General features: G+C 39.6%; 1 protein-coding gene across 9 annotated transcripts in view; it reads right to left on the bottom strand.

The window, feature by feature from the left end:
• Window positions 1–20,100, bottom strand: part of PLCH1 (phospholipase C eta 1) — a 246,046-nt gene that overhangs the window by 13,286 nt on the left and 212,660 nt on the right. For all 9 annotated transcript variants that reach the window (XM_037736464.1, XM_017522917.2, XM_037736468.1 and 6 more), the window contains 7 exons: window positions 16,648–16,809; window positions 12,292–12,363; window positions 9,092–9,183; window positions 5,981–6,078; window positions 3,006–3,185; window positions 2,809–2,916; window positions 1,401–1,525 (listed from right to left, as the gene is read on the bottom strand). In XM_037736464.1, the coding sequence (XP_037592392.1) occupies window positions 1,401–1,525; window positions 2,809–2,916; window positions 3,006–3,185; window positions 5,981–6,078; window positions 9,092–9,183; window positions 12,292–12,363; window positions 16,648–16,809 (837 nt within the window). The remainder of the gene's footprint in view (window positions 1–1,400; window positions 1,526–2,808; window positions 2,917–3,005; window positions 3,186–5,980; window positions 6,079–9,091; window positions 9,184–12,291; window positions 12,364–16,647; window positions 16,810–20,100) is intronic.

Consider the following 20,100-nt stretch of genomic DNA (forward strand, 5'->3'; position numbering starts at 1 on the left):
AAAAAAAAAAAGAAAATGTGGCACATATACACCATGGAATACTATGCAGCCATAAAAAAGGATGAGTTCATGTCTTTTGCAGGGACATGGATGAAGCTAGAAACCATCATTCTCAACAAACTAACACAAGAACATAAAACCAAACACAGCATGTTCTCACTCATAAGTGGGAGTTGAACAATGAGAACACATGAACACAGGGAGGGGAACATCACACATGGGCCTGTTGGGGGTTGGAGGTCTAGGGGAGGGACAGCATTAGGAGAAATACCTATTGTAGATGATGGGGTGACAGATGCAGCAAACCACCATGGCATGTGCATACCTATGTAACAAACCTGCACGTTCTGCACATGTACCCCAGAACTTAAAGTATAATAATAAAAAAAAAGAAAGTAGAGTTCTGAAATAAAGTATTTATGATGGTACCAAATTGCAGAGCTCTGTGGTTTCCTTCCTTAAGATCAAAAAACAATAGTTTAACAGGCAGGAGTGACAAAGAGCCTGAAGTAATGGATCAGCTCCAGAAGGAAGGGCACGAGCACAGCAAAAGCTGTTATGTAGGGAGAAAACAGGGGCCAAGAAGGGATAATGGAAACAATGGGCTAAAAGCTCTGGAAAGAAAAGAGACTGTGGCCACAGATAATACCTTTTAAAATGCTACACAGGTACAGCAGATAATAATAAGAATCAGCACACAGCTGAGGAGCAGGTAGGTGGCTGATGTGCAGCAGGGAGGAGCATTGCAGGAGGAGAGGAGTGTGGATGGAGGTTAAGATATACTCTTAGGCAATGTTCCATTAATAATGAAATTGTCGACCAGGTGCGGTGGCTCATGCCTGTAATTCCAGCACTTTGGGAGGCTGAGGTGGGCAGATCACGAGGTCAGGAGATCAAGACCATCCTGGTCAACATGGTGAAACCCTGTCTCTACTAAAAATACAAAAATTAGCTGGGCACAGTGGCAGGCGCCTGTAATCCCAGCTACTTGGGAGGCTGAGGCAGGAGAATAGCTTGAATCAGGGAGTCTGAGGTTGCAGTGATTTGAGATTGTGCCACTGCACTCCAGCTTGGTGACAGAGCAAGACTCCATCTCAAAAAATAATAATAATAATAATAATAATAATAATGAAATTGTCCTTTGCACTCCAATTTTAGCAATGCCAGTGTCAATCTTAAATTGTGAATTCAAATGTGTGTACTCATGCCTTCAAAATAGACAATGGACTGCAGTACAGCAAGAACTGTGTGACTTACCAATAAATCGACTGATGTCTGATAAGCTGAGGTCAGTGCTCAGTTATTAACACACATATGGCTCTGAAGACATTTTGGATAAAATGTGAAGGCACTAAGATAATCACATAATTAACCACTTAGACACGTCATAGGCAACATACCTCGCCTCGATCTCCAAACATGGAGTCTGGAGGTTTGGGGAGTTGCTGTCCACTGATAACTTTTAGGATGAGCTGCTTTTTAGGGTTGGCAGGAAGAGGATCACCAGAGAAAGGGTTGAAAGTACCTAGGCCAAGTAAAGTATAAGTTGGTAGCATAAAAAGAAACACACATGCATGTATAGCTTAAGCTATAAACAAAGAAAAAACAATTGCTGAATTACAACTTTCTTAGAGCAAAGAAATTCTCACATAACTATCAGTGTAGCATATCTGTGGCTTTCATTAGAATCTATGTTTCCAAAGGCTAGTGGACTGGGCCAACTTAAAGCAAGTGCTGCAATGCAATGATCAATTGTGAAATGGAGGAAGAGAAGCATTTTGTTTGAACACCAGCAGCATAAAAAGAACAATTATATCAGCTTCAAATAATTTTCTAACCTAAACTATCTCAGGTATGAGTGAATATAGCAAACAAAAAGATCTGAAATTAAGTAAACAGCAGAGCCAGAAAACATGCAAAGTATAAAATCTTGAGGCTAATCCTATCAACAACTATTTTATCTGAATTGTTATAAATGCAATTTGGAAATTTAAAAAAATCATTTTAATGAGCAGAACCAAAAGTAAGTGTTGTTTCATCTAACAATTATTTATTTATTGAGATGGAGTCTCACTCTATAACTCAGGCTGGAGCACAATGGTGTGATCTCGACTCACTGTAACCTCTGCCTCCCAGGTTCCAGCAATTCTCCTGCTTCAACCTCCCAAGTAGCTAGGACTACAGGCATGCACCACTATGCCCAGCTAATTATGTATTTTTAGTAGAAATGGGGTTTTACCATGTTGGACAGGCTGGTCTCGAACTCCTGACAGGCTGGTCCTGACCTTAGTTGATCCTCCCACCTCAACCTCCTAAAGTGCTAGAATTACAGGGGTCAGCCATCGTGCCCAGCCTATCCTTTCTCTTTTGTTAGCACTGTTTTGTAATTGGACTACACTGAATAAAAGAGCTTGATAAAATTGTCTCAGGTGGAATTGAAGCTTGCCAGCAAGTCACAAACTCACATTACTTAAGATAGTTTCTAAAAAATAGGGCTCAGACCTTAAAAAGCAGTCCAGCTTATATGGGGCACTGGATTTCAAATGATAACCCAATGCTATCCATGTCCCTCTTTCACACAAAACCTCTCAACATAACATTCTAAACATCATGGCTAACCAAATATTAAGTCATTGTGACAAGAATTCTAATTTACATTCAAACAGTTTAATCTATCTTTTTGAAAAAATATGTTGAAAAACTCTGGGGTATCACACTTTCTAAACAGCTTCTTTAATAAAGGTTGCCTGCATTTAGACTATGAAATTAATACACACCTGCATTTATGACTATGAAATTAATACACACCTTTGCACATTTGCTGGGGTTTGAGGACATAACCACAATTGCCATTTGTCTTGAATTTGGCTCGGTTTAGCTGCATCATTCGTCCTTCAGATTGATAATTCAATGCCACTGTGCAAGTTGAAAGTTGCAGAGAATTAGGCAAGATGGCAGGATAGTTAGGATACATAGAGAGCCACTCCTTCCCAAGGAATACACACCTAGCTGGCAGCCTGCGTTCCAGTAGGGGAGAGGGTTGAAGTTACTGGAATCAATTCGGTAGGCAGAGGGGTAAATCCTTGTGAGTTGCTTTTGGTTATAAATCATGAACTGCTCTGATTTTTGCTGAACCACCTGATGTGCTCTTGTTTCACTGAATGATAACACATTTCCTGTGGTTCCTGGCAGTTTTTAATAGAGAAAAAAGAAAAGTGAGAACTACAGCAAAGAAAACACCACTCACAAAAGACTTTATAATAACGTCAGATTATACCAATAACAAAAAGCAGAGCACTAGAGTGGATTCAACCAGAGTAGAGGCAGCTCCTCAACAAGAAAGACACATAAAATTCCATTCTTAGGGTTCTTCTGCCATTTTCAGGCCAAATTAGAGCTGTGTGTCTTGCTCAAGTAGCTGTCTATTTCTGGGTCCCCTGTTCTTCCTAAGAATTTAATCATCCCACTAATTTATGTCTATCTGGCTAGCATGAAGAGAACAGGTAGAAAAAAATAACCATAATAAATAGACAACCATGGATTAATACAACTATCTAAATAGCTTATTCCTGATAACAGGAAGACATTCATTGAAGGCATTCTTCTAAAAGGCATGCATGTAAAACATGTTTTAATAGTAACAATCAGGATCCAAAAAAACAAAGAAAAAAGAACAATTACAAAAATTAAAAGTTGACTTTTAAAGTTGATTTGAATAGAATTATGGAACAAGTCAAAGCCTGTTTGGGAGAAAGGAATAATAATAGAGAAAAAGAGGTCAAAAGCATTATAAAGGAATAAAAGTTTTAAGAACAAGGACAGTCATTCACCTAGCCATGCATATAAACTATGGAAAAAAGCAAAGGGAGGTAAAAGTACATGAAGCCTGTACGAAAGTCTCTTCCAGGACAATCATCAGGAGCAGTCCATCTGGACTCACAGAAGCTGCAAATCTGGGGGTCATAACAGAGTAAAACTCCAAACATTTAATATTCCGCTTGTCTTCAATCCTACCTTTTGTACCCTATCTACACAGCCCCCACTATTCCCACTTTTTCACCAATCCCCCCTACCCTATCCCCAAAATGACCACCGATATGTCCTCTGAATATGCTGGAAAAGACCAGCCCAGATAAAAAGACCCAAACTGACCCAGAGTCTCATTTTTATTCAACCCTAATAAGCTGAGTGTGTCTGAGCCCAGATGGTGAGATATGGTCCATGAAACCAAGGAGTTGAACCATATATGGCTTTGCTGAGCCAGCTGGGCCTGAGTCATATCTAGACTGTGCATGTTTATTAACACACACAGTTTCCCAGGGCCCCCTGCGGTCCTCAGGGTTGGACACCCTTAGATGTTAGATGCTTCCCAACTGAAAATGATACTCCAGAGTTAGAACAGTCAGGAATACAAGTTGTGGCAAAGAAATGAGAGGGTTACAGTTTTTAATGTGATGATGCTTCTAGTTTAGACTCTTTCCTTAAAGATACATGTTCATATTTTTAATTGATATAACCTCTTAACATAGTTTACATATCTCAACATACTAATATTGAACTTATTTGCAGATTTTGATGAGAGATGTTTTAAACATTATAGGAGAAAATATCATCTTTTTGACAAGCCTAATTCAGATGGAATAGGACTATAATCAATACTACTGTTTTTTTCTGTCTCTCCACATAAATATGCACATCGCAGTATCATTAATATGACCTTGCTAATTAGGCACATATCAATTAGTACATTAATAGAGTTGATTTGTATCACATTAGGATAAACCATGCATTCATTATCTAGTTTTCATTTTGGGGCTGGCAAAAAAATAAAAAAGATAAAAACAGCTTAAGTTCAAGAGCTAAAATGTACTCAAGATTAATTTTCATTAAATTAGTAGGATTATGTTTTCCAAGGCATTTATTGGAAATTTTTGTTCCCTAAACCAAATATACCTTTAACTTAATGCAATCATTCCCTGAGTTTATTTTTGAGCTAAGGGCAATTATTATAAGAGTGTGTTGCTCACTTGCTGAGAATCCTACAGTTTCTCATGCTCTCACTTGTGAAATTCATTTAAATCTTGTATAATTGTTACCATTTGAAGAAAGAATCAAGGCTAAAGGAAGAAATCTTTCTGCAAATAGCAAAAGATACATTTGTGGAGTGGGGGTTGGGTAGGGGAGATAAGAGAGAAGAATCCTGGAGGTTTGTGAGGACATAAGACTCACCACAATGCTGTTTTCCTTTCACTAAAACTTGTTGAGAAATTTGGAGATTGATTTACATTTCAGTTCCACTAAAATTAAAATTAGATGAAAAGCCACATGACAACAGGTTATTTCTGCAAGCATTCAGTAACTAAATGAAACAGAAGATAAAGAAGACAAGAGTAACTAGCAAGAGAGCCAAGGGTACGAATAGACGTGACTGGAATTTCTCAGCTCCGTGTGGCAACTGATAGGTGAAAAACAGTGGAGACAATGCTGCTGAGATTTCTGCTCTTTTTGTTAAAACTTCAATCTGGATTAAGCTATTTTCACCCAAGTCAAAACTTTCACTGAGAAAATACAGGGCTTTCCAAGGTGTGGTTTTAGCCAATCAATTGCTTCCTTTTTTTGGTCTTTCACATTTGGAATGGCCATCTGTGACCTGGTCCTGAAACCAGGCCTGCTCTTCACAGTTCAAGTGTTGCAGAAAGATCTTGCCATGGTGAATTTCTTTTTATAGTAATCAAGTCCTCCTGGGCCCTGTGGGAAACTTCTCTGGCCTCTAGTCAATCAGGCAACCATAGAAATCAGTAGAACCCTCCATATGAACTAAACACTATAGCAGCAGTGAATTTCCTGACACTCAAATTGGTTTCTACATAGTCCCAAAAATGTGTGTTGATAATCAGATTAACAAAAGTTCATTAACAACTGAAAAATAAAGGTCAAGAATATTTATCCAGAGCAGAAGGAGAAAACTCCCAGTCCTTACCATCATCCACAATGTCCTGGGCGGCCACGGAGTTTGTGTACACAACCAAATCAGAGAGTTCTCGGCAGAGCTTCATGGTTTTCCTTCGGCGACCCAGTCTGTGAAGTACACACGTAGGATGCATGACACTTGTGAGTTGACAGAGGCTTGGGTTCTTGGTTATCCCACTTTCCTTATTTAAGACAATGATTTAATAGGAAGTATCTGTCCCAGGTCCGAAGGGAGCCAGGATTAGAACCAAGTGTGATTCCTGGTTCAGTACTCTTTCCACCACAAAATCCTACTACAGTAGCCCCTCCCCACCCCCCGCCTTATCCTCAGTTTCCCTTTCCAGGGTTTCATTTGCCCACATAGCCGGGTGTGGTGGTACACACCTGTCTAAAAATATTAACCATGGCTCAAAAATATCAAGTGAAAATTTTCAGAAATAAACAATTCATGAGATTTTTTCTTTTTTTGAGGCAGAGTCTTGCTCTGTTGCCCAGGCTGGAGTGCAGTGGGGCAATCTCAGTTCACTGCAACCTCCACCTCCCTGGTTCAAGTGATTCTCCTGCCTCAGGCTCCTGAGTAGCTAGAATAACAGGCATGCGCCACCATACCTGGCTTATTTTTTGTATTTTTGTTTTTGAGATGGAATCTTGTTCTGTCACCCAAGCTGGAGTGCAGTGGCACAATCTTGGTTCACTGCAACCTCTGCCTCCCAGGTTTAAGCAATTCTCCTGTCTCAGCCTCCTGAGTAGCTGGGACTACAGGTGCATGCCACCACACCATACTGGTTAATTGTTTGTATTTTTAGTAGAGACAGGATGGGGTTTCACCATGTTGGCCAGGATGGTCTTGAACTCCCGACCTCGGCCTCCCAAAGTGCTAGGATTGCAGATGTGAGCCACCACGACCGGCCATGAGGTTTTTTGTTTTGTTTTGTTTTGTTTTTTGAGACAGAGCCTGTTGCCAGGCTGGAGTGCAGTGAGTGGTGTGATCTCAGCTCACTGCAACCTCCGCCTCCTGGGTTCAAGAGATTTCCCTGCCGCAGCCTCCCAAGTAGTTGGGACTACAGTGCATGCCACCACACCTGGCTAATTTTTTTGTATTTTAGTAGAGACGCACTTTCACCACGATGGCAGGATGGTCTCTGTCTCCTGACCTCGTGATCCACCCACCTCGGTCTCCCAAAGTTCTGGGATTACAGGCATGAGCCACTGCATCTGACCTACTTTCTTCTTTATACTTTTTCTATATTCTCCACCTTTTTTAAAGCAAACATTCATTGCTTTATTTAGTGCTGTTTTTATCTTAGATATTTCCTACAAACCACTCCTAGGATCTGCTCTGCAACCTTACAAATTGTGCCACCACTCTCTATTACAGTCAATTCCTCCACAGACCATCATATTCCCCTCACATACATACTTTTCTCCAAACATAACTACCAAAAACAAACCTAAACTTTAGTGCTCAATTAAACTTTATATTTGAGCTCCAATAGAATATCTATACATAAAATGATAACTAATTAGGAAGGGCAGATGTATGTGGTCTCTACTCTAGGGAACAGAATTAACATGTATTATTGTCTGCCTTTTTGGTTATGAGTATCCTAGTGGGTGTGAAGAGGTATTTTGGGTTATAAGTATCCTAATGGGTGTGAAGAGGTACTTCATTGTAGTTTTGATTTATATTTCCCTAAAGACTAACAATGTTGAGCACCTTTTCATGTGTTTATTGGCCATTTGTATGTCTTCTTTTGTGAGGTTTGTTTTTGATAGTTAGATGTTACCCTATAGGAGAAAAGTGTGCATGTGAAGGCAATGTGATGGTCTGCTGAGAACTTTACTGTGGTAAAAATCAATACAAAAAAGAATGCATGCTCCTTCTTTACCATATAATTAAGAAATTCTACAGCCACTGGTGAAAATCTGATTTTGTGAAGGCTAATGATTATAAATCAGTGTGAAGTCATGCCTAGAAATTATAAGTAAAACTGGAAGACACTCTGTGATAGGGACAAATTCTATACAAAGTTAACTCTTTAATCCTCATCCTGGAGGTGCATTAGGTTACTGAAGTCCCAAAAGGACATCATCATAGATGCTCAGGTTCTGATAACTTTTATGGGAAAATCTATAATTGACACTAAGCAGCATGCAAAATTATTTCATGTGATACCTGCACTGATTAAGGTTATTGTAGCTTTCCTCAAACACTGCCTTTCCCCTCGATATATGTGTCAGAGTTAATTTCTCAAACTTATAAATGACAGCAGTCACAGCAGAGGTCTCCCAGAAGGTGATCCTATTTTTTTCTTGTTATCCTTACTGTAGCCACATATTCAATTTTCTGTTCCCTATAGTAGGGACCACATACATCTCCTCTGCCCTTCTAACTAGTCACTATTTTATATATAGATATTCTGTTGGAGCACAAATATAAATTTTAATTGAACACTAAATTTTATTCCTGCAGGGGTTCTATGCTTCTAATTTCATTTTTCAATAAAGGCAAAAGTGTGTGTATGTATTTTTATCTATCTAATATATATAATTTACATTTCTTTGTCAATATTATGGTATAAACAAACTGCCAGGAACTCCTGTAATGAAACGTGTGTCATGATCTGGATTCTGAAAATATGGTCATGTTACTCATCACAAATACTATGGGCGATAAAAAAACCAAAACAAACAAAAAACGAGGTTTTTTGAATACTTATTTAATTGGGCCAGAGCTTACAGTGCTGATTAGTTTAATTCCTTCAATCCTTACAATGACTCTAAGGGACAGATACAATCAGGAGCCAAACTTGTCCCATGCTAAAGTTGGTAAGTGGAGAAACAAGAATTTGACGCCTGGCTGATTTTAGATTCTCCCTCCCTCTTCTCTGAAGATACCTTTCACTTGACAACTGCTGCAGCTAACATTTATAAAGAGCTCATTATGTGCCAGGAACAGTACTAAGTTCCCTACATATATTATTTCACATCCAGCTGATCCTCACATGTTCTACAGCACAGAGTACTTTTCTTCTGATCCAATTCTCTGGACATGTACTAGAAAAATGACTAAGCTGACAAGGATGGATTGTGAGCAGGAAACATGGAGATGCTTTTTTACCTGTACAGCTGGCCACCCTCCTTGCCAGGATTCTGCTGTGTGTCTTCCTCATCATCAGTACTGTAAGATTTAGACCGTGATTTTGTAGTTTTCTGCCAGAAAAATCAAAACAAACTTAACAAAGTCACTGTATCAAGTATATCTACAATATAGAGAGAATGAGCTGGGCTTTAAAATGCACATGTGCACAAGCATAATAGCTTGGAGGGAAAAAAAATGACCAAATATTGCAGTTTGCTTCACCATTAATAACAAGCATACCTAAGGCCATATTTACATTAACACATTAATGCAAAACTAAGAGCTTCATGCTCAGAAGCTGATTTCAAAGACACATAAAGTTGATGTATTAGAAAGACTTTATTAGTCATGTATTTTGAAGGTTTCTACTAGGGGTAGAGTCAAAGTTGCAGTATCCATTCAAATGATTATAAGGGACAAAATGCCTTTTTGTATAGGAAGCTCACTATTAATAAATTATAAAAGGCACATTTGGTTTTTTAAGAAAGGATATGCAGTAACTTTTCAAAAAAATAAGGCCAGGCGCGAAGGCTCGTGCCTGTAATTCCAGCACTTTGGAAGGCTGAGGTGGGTGGATCAGCTGGGGTCACAAATTCAAGACCAGCCTGGCCAAAAAATGGTGAAATCCCATCTCTACTAAAAATACAAAAATTAGTCAGTGGGGTGGCAGGTGCCTATAATCCCAACTACTTGGGAGGCTGAGGCAGGAGAATCACTTGAACCCAGAAGGTGGAGGTTGTAGTGAGCCGAGATCCCATCATTGCACTCCAGCATGGGCAACCAAAGTGAAACTCCATCTCTAAATTAATAAATAAACAATACAAATGATGCGGAAGGACCACCCCAATAGTTGCAGAAAACCTTGCCACCAAAAATACAAACAAAGGTAAGAAGTTTTGACAGAGTACCCTGGACATTGGGAACGTGGCTCAGAAAGAGAAAGGGACTCCATCCCTGAATTAACATAGGACCATGGCACCTTCTAGATTTTCTCATGGTTCCTCCAACCTCACCCACCCTCCAAATCAAACAAGCTACACTGTTGGCCTAAGCACACTGAACGTCTCTCTATTGCACTGACAGTGAGGTGCCAGTTCAGATTACTTAAACAGTCTTTAGGGGTGAACATTTTGGTTTTTTTCAATATTTTGTGATAATGACTAATCTGACCAGTCTACTAATAAATTATCTCACTGATGGGTAGGAAATTCTAGATATGACATTCCTTAAAGTAGAAGAAATGGCCTTACAGAAACCTCATGTATAATGTAAAGTTCATCATCTAATAAAAATTTATTGTGTAAGTTTTACTGTCAAACAGCTAATCTGTCCAATAGACGCCAGATTAGTGTAACTTTTTTTTTTTTTTTACTATTTTATTGAAGTGTAACATACAGTTAGAAGAGTACGCCAGTCATAGGCGTACAGGTTGATGTCTTTCACCAATCAAAAACCACACACATGAGGAAACAGAATATTATCTGTCCCCCAAAGCCTTCTGATCCTCCAATTCTATCATTCTTTTGTCTGTGAAGGTAATACCTATTGTAATTTCTATTCTATAGGGTTTTTTTGCCTGGTTTTGAATTTAATATCAATGGAATCAAACTGTATGTACTCTCTTGGGACTGGTTTATTTTGCTCAACATCATATTTATAAAGGTCATCATATTTCACAGTTATAATTTTGTCATTTTTATACTTAATTATTTTCTTATGTGAATACACCACAATTTTTATTCATTCTATAAACAATGGACATTTTTATTCATTCTATTAAAAATGGACATTTGCACTGTTTACTCTTTATACTATTACCAATGCCAATATAAATATTGTCATTTCTGTCTTTTTGTTGTTGTTGTTGTTGTTAGACAGAGTTTCACTCTTGTCACCCAGGCTGTAGTGCAGTGGCTTGACCTCAACTCACTGCAACCTCTGCCTCCCAGGTTCAAGCAGTTCTCGTGCCTCAGCCTCCTGAGGAGCTGGGATTACAGGTGACCACCATCACACCCAGCTAGTTTTTGTATTTTTAGTAGAGGTGGGGTTTCACCATGTTGGCTAGACTGGTTTTGAAAACCTGACCTTGGGTGATCCACCCACCTCGGCCTCCCAACGTGCTGGGATTAAAGGTGTGAGCCGTGGTGCCCAACCTGTTTCTGTCTTTTGACATATACCCTAGCAATAGAACTGCTAAGTCATAATACACAGTGCAGCTTTAGCAGATACTGTGAAATAGTGGGCCAAAGTAGTTGCACAAATATGCACAACCATAATGAGGAAATAAGCAGTGTATGAGAGTTCAAGTCCTTCATTCTCACTAACAATTGGTTCTTGCCATCTTTTAATGTTATCTATTGTGGTGGGTATATATGGAATCGCATAGTCATTTTAAATTGTATTTCCCAGATGACTGACAAGGGTAAATCCCTTTTCTTTATTAGTAATTTAGGTATCTTCTTTTGTGAAGTGCCTGTTTAAGTCTTTTGTCCACCTTTTAGAAATTAGGTTGCCTATTCTTTTGTTGATTTATAGGAGCTATTTATATATTCAGTATAGAATATATAATACACACAAATTTTAATAACACATATCCATTATGTATTGGATAAGCATATTTAAGATGTTAAATACAGTATTTGGATATCTTATTGGATATGTCTATTCAAAATATTCTTTTGCAGTATGCAATTTGCTTTTTGATATTGTTAATGCGTAGATGTTCTTACATTTTAAAGCAGTTTAAACATCAGTCGTTTTCTTTGCTGACATCCTGTTTAAGAAATCTTCAAGTCACATGTGGTGGCTCACGTCTGTAATCCCAGCACTTTGGGAGGCTGAGGTGGGTGGATCATGAGGTCAGGAGTTCAAGTTCAGTCTGGCCAAAATGGTGAAACCCCGACTCTACTAAAAATACATAAATTAGCTAGGCGTGGTAGCACACGCCTGTAGTCCCAGCTATTTGGGAGGCTCAGGCAGGAGAATCGCTTGAACCTGGGAGGCAGAGGTTGCAGTGAGCCGAGATCACGGCACTGCACTTCACTGGCGATACAGTGAGACTCCCTCTCAAAAAAGAAAAACCATTTCAGCTATTCCAAGGTCATGATGATATTCTCCTGTTACCTGTCAGAATCTTTAAATTAACTGAATTATGCATATTTATCACTCTTAATTCATACCTTATGTTTTCCAAAGTTGGTCATGAGGGATCGTCCATGCGATTTCTTTCCACTTTCCTTTACATCTGGACTCTGAGTAAATAAAAGTATAATGTAACTATTTATCTTCCTTGCTTTTGTCTTTTTCCTTAGTTCTGGTGAAATGGCAAGGGGGCCCTCTCTTCTCTTCTGTTTGCCTCCAGGTGGGAAAAAAGCAGACTTCACTCATTTCCTCCTGCTCCACATTCCACTACCACAAAGGTGGCTCTGCCGGCCTTGGAAGGGGAAATATTGGCATGGAGAGGTGGATGCCAGCCAAAACGCAGCAGCTGCCTGTACCTTCCCAAAGCTGAGGTCAAGGGCTCTCAGCAGTGTGCAGGTGTGCTGGCCCTCACGGCACCTGTTCACCAGGCTCTCTACAGCACAGGATGTGATCTTTTAAATGTTCTGAGTGGGGTTAAGTCATTTTCAGTTAAGTGAAGACTCAGTTTTGGAAAATGACCAAAAGTCATTAGCAGCCAATTCTGTTGAATAAAGAAAGTGGATCACATTGACTAAACAGTGCTATGTGGAATTTTAAAACATTATAAATAAATAAAATCCAAGGATATCTATGAGATCATAAGATTGTTTTTATTTGTTTAAAGTAAACCAAACAAAGCTTATCTCTCTGTTGAAATAATTCCTTCTGTCATGGGCACTGGAAAGAGGTATTGTAGCCTCTGAATTTTTCCTCTCATGAGTTAATTTTCCAGTTAGAGATACTGAGCCAACTCTCTTTCTTGGAACCTATGTCTCATTAGGGAACAGAAAAGCCACCTGCTAAGGGGGTTTATGCTCTTATTCATTTGTCATCCCTAAAAATATGTTAGGTATTCATTACTCACGACTTGGTATCAAGGAGAGACCAGTAGGCCCCACCTGACCAGGACGCCAGCTAAACAGAGAAGAAACAGAGGTAACCACATAAATAGAATAAATGTGGGTGAGCAAAAACACTTACGACCAAAAGGCTGGGAAGGGCATCTGTATATGTTCATAGATGCTAATCAAAGATGCAAGTAGGGGTGGGAAAAGGTTGAGTGGAGTCCAAGAATTGGTTGGCGAAAGAGCAGTTCAAAAATGCTGGAGGATTAATGGTGAGGGGTTTACAAGGTGATTGATGTTTGGTAACTGTTGACTGGTTTATGTATGTTTACTGTTTTTGGAGATCTATTAATGTGGATTCATTAACTGTTCAAAAACTGGAATCAAGATCAAGAAGGTAGCTGTATGTGGTCACAGATGTAGCACTGCTCTCCAAGTTAGAAGACCCAGTTCTGCCACCAACTAGCTACATGTCCTTTGGCAAGCCCCTTCTATTGGTCTGTTTTTTTTTTAATCTGTGAAATGGACCAATTAATCTGTGAGTTCCTTTCTATTTTCAGTAACCCATCTATTGGTAGGGAGGCCATGCCATTTAGTGTCCAAAACAGAACCCTTTAAGAATAAAATGAGACTCTTTTAATAATTATGCCAGGACAACAGGTACAAAGCACGGCTATCACTGGCAAATTGAGGTAAATGTCACCCTATTTAGTAGGCACCTACTATACCCTAAGAATAATGCTAATTGCATTACAAATATTTTCATTTACTATGCATAACCAACCCTGGAAATAAGCATGATTAAAATCCCAATTTTATGGAAAAGAAAAACAGAAATACAGTGAAGTTAGGTTATACGGCCAAAGTTACAAAGCTTGTTGGTGATAAAACAGGATTCTGCCTCACTGCAAGTCTTCTCTCTGGCTTCCTTCCACTTCCCCAACATTTTCTGCTCCATTCTCACTCTCTTCATGTAGGAAATAGATATCTACAAATACCTGTCTCCAACTTTGACCTCTCCTTGAGCATCAGCACATCTTTCACTGAATTAACAAGACATTGTCCTAGGAACTTGGTAGGTACATAAGGGAAGAGCAAACAGGAGAGATGCACTCTGTACTTACTGGGCTTGCAGTCTAATAGTAGAGACAATCAATCACAACACACTGTCACAAGAATATAATGGGGAGAGCTTAGGGCACTGTGGGGTGGTAGAGGGAGACTATCTCCCTGGACTTGAGAATTAAGAACTTCCAAGGGGGCATGATATAAAAGCTGAAGCCTAAAGGTGATTTGAAGTTATCTATGTGAAATAGGGAAGAGGAAGTGTATTATGGCCAAGAAAAAAAGCCAACACAAAAGCCATGTGGTAAGAGCATGGCACAGGAAATGAAGAAAGTGGAGGCGTGCACGTGTGGATTTATACACATGCACACTCTGTGGCTGTCACTGCTAGGAACCAGAACAGGAAGAAAGGTTCTTATGGGCTATTATCTCTGAATCTGAGCATTATCCTCCAAACTATGAGGAACCCTGAGATGTTGAGGAGCCAGGAGAGTGTTGGAAACAGAATGACATGACCAGATGCACATTTCCGAACTATCACTATGGCAGTGGTGTGAATGAGACATTAAAGGGAGTGGGGCAGGGCAGCTGAGAGCTGGAAAAGCCCATTTAGGAACTTGTTAAGGTTATCCTGGCAGCAGCAGTCCAGATGTAACAAAAGGTGCAGATTCAAGAACTCTCAAGAACCGTTTCTCCTGACTACCAAGTTCTTCCAGCCTGAAGGCGAATTTCATTTTCACTTTTCTTCAGGGCTCCGCAGGAAAAAGACAGCAGAAGTAGAAACCAATCCTGCACTGCTGATGGATGGTCCAGAAAAGTAGAAGCTGGAGTGGCGTGTGCCCAGAGCCACACTCAGCACACTGTCAGCTTTGGATTTAAACCGACATATGTATTTGGCACAGATGGACTCGTCTCAACAGTACCTTGCCTTAGCTTGCCCAGTGAACCAAAACCGTATTTTAAAAACATAGCAGTATTAAAAAACCTCAAAAATTAGTTAAATGAAGATGATTTTTGTTACACTAGCTCTCTAAAATGTTTGGTTCTCTTACCATTTTACCTGATGGAGAATTGTCATTAGAATCTCTTCAATGAATAGCAAAAGATACAGGGGTTTAATTTGTTTCTTCCAAAATATCCAAGCCTTATGGTTGTGTTTCCAATTAGCATAATCTAGGATGGAGCAAAGACTTCTGCAAATGCATAAGGGAAGTGACTGGCCCAGATAAGCCAATGAGAGTTCACTAAGGACAAGAAGCAGAATCAAGACGGGCTAAACAATTGTGATCTTACAGGTACTTGTGGTGTTGAAAATAAATGGCTGGAGGCGAGGAGGGTAAGAAGATTATTACTATTTATAGAAATTATTAAGAAAATCCAGAATTATATGGTTAACTATAAGGTCAATAATGCTGTCATTGACCTTTTGGTTGTTGCCAGTATTCCATCTGCCCCTCTAACTTGCAGCTTGAGAGGAGCTGACCTTGACAAGAGCTTCAGAGGTAAGTTCCCACTGGCATTAGCAAGCCAGTATTATCCTATACTCTGGCCAAGTACTGTTTCAGGAAGGACACCTACCCACAGCCACTGTGATTAGCTTAGGGGTAGGCACATGAACTAGGTTAACAAAACTCTCATTTGTTAGTTGGGACAAATATGTTGTCTGAATCTCTCTGGATATGGAACAAAAAGCAGGTAGTTCACGGGCCTGCTGCAGTCATCTCACAACCATCATGGACAGGAGAACCAGACTTGAGATGACACTAATAGCATGATAGGTAGAGCAAAAAGATAGGTCTATGATGACACCACTGGGCCTCTGGATTAAACCTACCCCAAAGGCCAATCTGCAAATAAATTTTGCCACTTACCAAACCCAGCATCTTCCTAATCATTGAAGCCATTTTGAATTAGGATTTCTATGTTTAGAAACTAAATGGACCTGAGGGACAGCCCAGTAGTTAGATGACTAGCCTTGTGTAGGGTCCAGAGGGCAACCATCAATGCAAAGTGATCACCTAGGATCCAAGGGTGGTCACCCCCTTGTGATCTTCCCTCTTCCTGAGGAGCCCTCAGCCCTGAAAGACAGGTGGTAGTAGCAGGGAAGGCAGACATCTAATGAATGTGGAGACGTGGGAAGGTGAAGGACATGGTGGGCTGGAACTTCTTCCCCAACCTCAGCATGCATTGGGAAGATGAGTCCAGTAACACTGAGCTTTGTCCTGAAGGTCCAAGTGAAGCAGTATTTGAATCATTTCTACCTCCACTCATTCCACTTTTAACTATTTCTCATATCATTTTTTGCAATAGGAGAGTTTCATTTCTCAAGCAAAATGAGGACAGAAATAAAAGAAGTTGGAGAAGCATTTCACAAATGATTAGAAACAAAGTAACAGATGCTTTCTTTTTCCTTTTGAAGGATAAGTATAAGAAGGAATCATATACCTGCTTCAGGTGTGCATTTAAGCCTTCATGCGTAGCCTTTAGCAGTGCCCTCACTGTGAAACTATCAGGATCTTCTTTATCTCGAATTTGAGATTCTCTTAACAGTGACTCCAGTTTTTTCCTTATGAAAGATTCCACCTGATGCTCAGTAGTCCCATTATTCTGCGAAGAATTAAGTAATACAAATGATTTCCTTAAGAAACACATTGAATTAGAATAAACCCTTTGATCAAACCACAGTTGCTTCTATAATTTCATTGTCTCTCAATTACTTGTAAGAAATTAAGCTCATTGTACCATCTCCATCTCGGTCTTCCCTCCTCCACAAATCCTATAATAATAAAGATTGCTATTTATTAAGAACTAATTCTCTTCCAGCTATTCTTCATGTGACTGCATTCAATCCTCGGGAACCTTATAAGTATTATTATCATTTCCATTTCAGTGATACAGAATCTGACGCTTAGAGAGAAATCAAGTAAGTTGCTCATGGCCATATAGCTAGCAAGTAACTGAATCAGGATTCAAACTCAGGACTCCAAAGTCCTTCCCACATGCTTATGCTATTTGATGATTTCAACAGATAAAAGGCCAGGGAAAGTTTTTAGAAACTAACTTTACTAAACCTACATAAGTAAATTTGAACAAAAATATGCTATTAATATAAAATTACTTTTTTACTGAGGGGAAAAGAATGCTATGGAAATTTCCAGAGTTAAAGATTATTGTGAGATACATCTCTTTCCTATCTCCAAACCCACTGTATAGTTAAAGGGAACCTCAATAATCTCCTCAGCCATGATTTGTCATTACAATTACTTTAAGATCACAACTAATTTCAAGAGGTTTTGATATCAGAGCTACGACCTGTCCAGATGATGACTCATAGATTTTGAGGTGATCATGGGATACAGATTCTCTCAAAGTCTTGCTTAGCACAGCTTTTCGGCCACATTTCTGCTTGAAACCAACAGCCCCAGCCTCCTTTCATAGCTCTTCTGCTCTTCCAGTATGCCTACCTCTTCCTGTTTCCAATACCTTTCCCTAAATTCTTCAACCACTTGCTGAAGACAAATCCACCCAAAGTGAGGAAAGGGGTACTCCTTCACAATAACGATTCCCACATTCTTCACCAAAAGGTTAAGGCTGTTTTCCATTTGCAAATTTATTTCTAAGAGATCATTATATGTGGACTCTGCAAAATGGGTAGCTTTCTAATAATGCATTCACTTTCACAAAATCCTGTAAGAACAAAGCAATTATAATGCCCTAAGGAACAATTTTTAAAATCTACACCAGGATAGGTTATTAAATTTCCTTGTATCACTATTACATGCATGAATATCTTTAACATGCCCAATTAATGAGGCACTCCACTCCCCCTGGAGACTGCCAGGTCCAGAAGGAGATGCAAAGATGAAAAAAGAGTTGGCTCGTAATATCAGAAGGGAATACCCTCCTGTCGTGCTAGAAAAAGCATGTCCCCAAATATACTACCCTGGTCTACGTAGATGCCTACAAAAGCAAAGATAACCAGTACAAAAGAAGTTCTGATAAGGAACATGGCATTACTGCCTGAGTGACTGAGAAGGCCTCTAAAAAGAGGTAGGGATTGATTGGGGCTCTCATTGGAATTGAGATTTCAAGAGTGATGGAAAGAAGGTCTTTCCTGCAAGCCACAGTTCTAGCAAAGGATTTACATGAATTAAGAATGTTCTGTAAATACAAAGTGCACATGAGTTTTCCTAGAGTTCATGGAGTAGGGTAGTAGCAGATAAAGTACTTTGGAGTGTGGAGAGACTTCAAAGCAAGAGGTATGGAGCTGCTAAGAGAGTCTTTGAGTGAACAAGTCCTTGGGTAGCAACTCTAGAAGCAATATTAATCTGGCAGCGTGTGCTAAAAGAGGAAGTGTGTCTGCAGATGAAAAGTCAGGCCCACTGGGCCCACTGCAGGTACTAAGTGCCTAGGATAATGTCCTGGGGGATTTAATAAAGTTGAGAGATAGTTTGGGAACAAAACTCATTTTGTATAAAACAAACGCGTATTGAGCTTCTGCAGTGTCAGGTAAGAAGTATTAAAGAGGAACACCCTCCACTGTCACAGAACCCTCAGTGTCATGATGAAGGCCAACATATCCCTGGATAATTACACAAGCAGGAACAAGTAGAGTGACAGGTGTGAGGGGTAGCATACACACACAGAGGAAGCACACCTTGTCCAGCCTTCGGGAATTGGGAGACACTTCCAGGAGTGGAAGACACCTGAGCCAAGCCTTAAAAGATGAGTATATTAGTGTCCTGTGACTTGGCCAGGTGCCCTGGCTCATGTCTATAATCCCAGCACTTTGGGAGGCCAAACTAGTAGGATCGCTTGAGCCAAGGAGTTTGAGATCAGCTTGGGCAACATAGTGAGACCCTGTCTCTACAAAAATTTTAAAAATTAGCTAGGCATGGCGACATGCACCTGTGGTCCTAGCTACTTGGGAGGCTGAGGTGGAAGGATCCCTTGAGCCCAGGAATTTGAGGCTGCAGTAAGCTATGATCATGCCACTTCACTCCAGTCTGGGCCACAGAGCAAAACCCTGTCTCTAAAAAATAATAATAAAATAAAATAAAATTTCTTGTGACCATTATAACAACAAATTGTTACAAACTTGGTATCTTAAAACAATAGAAATGTACCTATTTTCTCACAGGTCTGAAGGCCAAAAGTACGAAATCTAGGTGTTGGCAGGGCTATACTCCCTCTGAAAGCTCTAGGGGAGGATCCTTTCTTGCCTCTTCCAGCTTATGATACCTTCTCAGGTATCAGCGTGGCTAACTCTTCATTTCTTTTAGCTCTTTGTTCAAATGCATCTTCCCTGTGAGGTCTTTCTTGGACATTCTATCTACAACTTCAACAGATTCCTCACATACACACATGCTAAGTGTGCACATACACACACAGACATACACACCCTTTTTTCCCTTAGCACTGATCACTGTCCAGTACACCATATATTTTACTTATTTGTCTTGTTTCTTGTCTATCTTCTTCCTCTCCCATTGATGTGTAAATTCCATGAAGGCAAGGATTTTTGTCTACTTTGTTACTGATATATTCTCCAATACCTACAACAGTGATGAGCACATGTCCAACAGGAATGTTTAATAAAAGCTTATTGAAGGTGCAAATAAATTTCATATGACCTCATGAGAGTTGGTGTTCCAGTGTAAATAAATACAAAGTGAAAATCTGTGCTTATTGCAATAATTCAGATACAACTTATAAATCTAACCACATTCTGTCAATTTAAAACTGAGGTTAAGAGCTTCCTCTAAGATAATTATTGGTTCACATAAACTATCCAAAGTACACCCTCTTTTGCAGAAATATGATCAGGCATTTCGTTTATCAGGAAATTTATTATAAATTCGCCACTCAGATAAGGCATTTGAGCTCTCTGCCAACAGG

This window comes from Cebus imitator, unplaced genomic scaffold, assembly GCF_001604975.1.
Source record: "Cebus imitator isolate Cc_AM_T3 unplaced genomic scaffold, Cebus_imitator-1.0 Scaffold25, whole genome shotgun sequence".
Classification (NCBI taxonomy): Eukaryota; Metazoa; Chordata; class Mammalia; order Primates; family Cebidae; genus Cebus; species Cebus imitator.